This window comes from Sphaeroforma arctica (genome assembly GCF_001186125.1).
Source record: "Sphaeroforma arctica JP610 unplaced genomic scaffold supercont1.4937, whole genome shotgun sequence".
NCBI lineage: Eukaryota > Ichthyosporea > Ichthyophonida > Sphaeroforma > Sphaeroforma arctica.
Genome location: NW_014035621.1, coordinates 1 through 2,196, shown reverse-complemented (window position 1 = coordinate 2,196; position 2,196 = coordinate 1). Strand labels below are relative to the sequence as shown.

General features: G+C 41.0%; 1 protein-coding gene across 1 annotated transcript; it reads right to left on the bottom strand.

The window, feature by feature from the left end:
- Nucleotides 1-572: 572 nt before the first annotated feature.
- On the bottom strand, nucleotides 573-851 carry SARC_14671 (hypothetical protein; the record flags this gene model as incomplete). The annotated part of the gene is made up of 1 exon (XM_014291197.1): nucleotides 573-851. A coding segment is annotated over one exon (279 nt), but the record flags the coding sequence as incomplete, so codon positions are not given.
- Nucleotides 852-2,196: the final 1,345 nt, after the last annotated feature.

Sequence of the window (2,196 nt, the reverse complement as noted above, 5' to 3'; positions counted from 1 at the left end):
GTCTATATACATATGTATATATACATATACATACACAGACACAGACACAGACACAGACACAGACACAGACACATATAATATATATATATATATATATATATATTGTGAGTAACTAATTTAGTTCACGAACGGTTTAGAGTGAAACAACGTTTGTACTTTATAGGATCAAAGTAGTGTAATAGCTTACAAGGTTGTGAGGACTGATCATCCCACAACCTTGATAGATATACCTAAAATTAGATATTGTATGCCGTCAGACCCTCTGGTCACTGACGCAACATCTCCTTTCTCGCCATGAGCTCCATCATACTATTACACCACACTACTAAATGATTTTATGCTCTTCTTCTATTGGTCTACTCTTACCGAATCAGCTGTAGACATAAACCAATATCATTAGACACACAACATTTCTCCATGTTTTCAGCACTCTAAAAAATCACCCCACCGTACACCCGAACCGCCAAGCATGAATCAGATACAATTCAGTTCTGCACACGAGCCCTCAAGCTCACTACTATCTGTGGAACACACCCATATTACAATATATATATATATATATTCTTACATACCTTCTGTAGTAGGCCCCTTTCTTGACTGAGATCCTGCACCAGCAAATCGTCTACCGTCATCGTCGCAAAAGTCCCATCCGCACTCGTACGCACATGGGCACCCAATCCAGAGGACGCAATCTCACACAACACTATCTGTCTGGTGACAAGTGTTAGCTTGAATTGCTGGAAGGTAGCTGAAGCCTTCATGTACATGACTGGTGTGGCTGTGGTGGCTGTGCCTTTGGTAGATTTGGGGTTGTCACTGGATCCGGCAGCGACCAGCTGCTGCGAGAGTTTCTGTGCGGAATAAGAACCAAAAGAAGGGAAAAAAACACAGGGGGTTTTATGAGTGCGTGTACAGAAGGAATAAATTGTGACCAGTCCCTACTATGTGATGATCTATTAGAACTATAAACCCTGAAACTCTAAACCAAATAAACCAACTAAAACGCGAAACCCCTAAAAACCTTACTATGTGGTGACCTATCGCCCGAGATGAAGCCTACCCCTGCGCCACCAGCCACAAACTTAAACCTCCAAAGCCCTAAACCCTGAAACAGCCCAACTTAACTAGGCGAGATAGACTGATGTCCAAAACCCTAAACCCTGACAGCAGCCCAACTGAACTGAGCACGATAGCGGCTACTACTTGATCTCGTTCACATACACTCCTTGGAAGAGTAGCCTCATCACCTGTACCACTGTAGCAATGAAATGTCTCAAACACCTCTCCTAACGGAATATATCCTCAACTGAGTTTATCTAGCGACACATCACTCTTGTTTTTGTTACATAATCCGGCCTTTTAAAGGGCATATTTTGTCATCTGTGCCACAGGAAAGAACCCCAAAACAGATATTAACGACGCAAATGTTGCTACAGACTGTATGAAACAGCTTTATATGTTCTCACCTGCACCATTTAAAAGTGGACGAATGATATCCCACATGTGTCACAAACGGCTTATTTTCACACATATGCCACTTTAACATACTCCTCTTCATCTCTCTCTACTTCAGGATAAAAGGTCTTATCTTATTTTCTCGCATATGTCACTTTAATATACAACACCTCTGCATCTCTCTCACTTCAGAATAAAAGGTCTTATTTTCTCACATGTGTCACTTTAACATACAACACCTCTGCATATCTCTCTACTTCAGGATAAAAGGTCTTATTTTCTCACATGTGCCATTTTAACGTCTTAAGCGTTTAACACACTTCAGAATAAAAGGTCTTGTTTTCTCACATGTGTCACTTTAACACCTAAAGCTTTTAACACTTCAGAATGAAGGTTCGTATTTTCTCACCTGTCCTTTTTTAGTGGGCTGAGTGATAGCATTGTTGTCTACGCTCTTCTGTCTATTGCTACGTAGGCCCACACTGGGCGCCACTAGCGAGTTGCCTAATAAGGCAACGAGTCATTGTACGTTAATAATGGTGCAGACATATACGTTAACAAAGACACACACAGGCGTAAACAACAAAGGCGTTTATGCAACGTTTACGTAAACGATATATATATATATCTACGTAACTGTGTGGATGTATATACGTTTCATATGGTGTAGGCGTATACGTTAACAAGGGCACCCACTGGCGCAAACAGTAAAGGCGTTTACGTAAATTAACGTACATGATA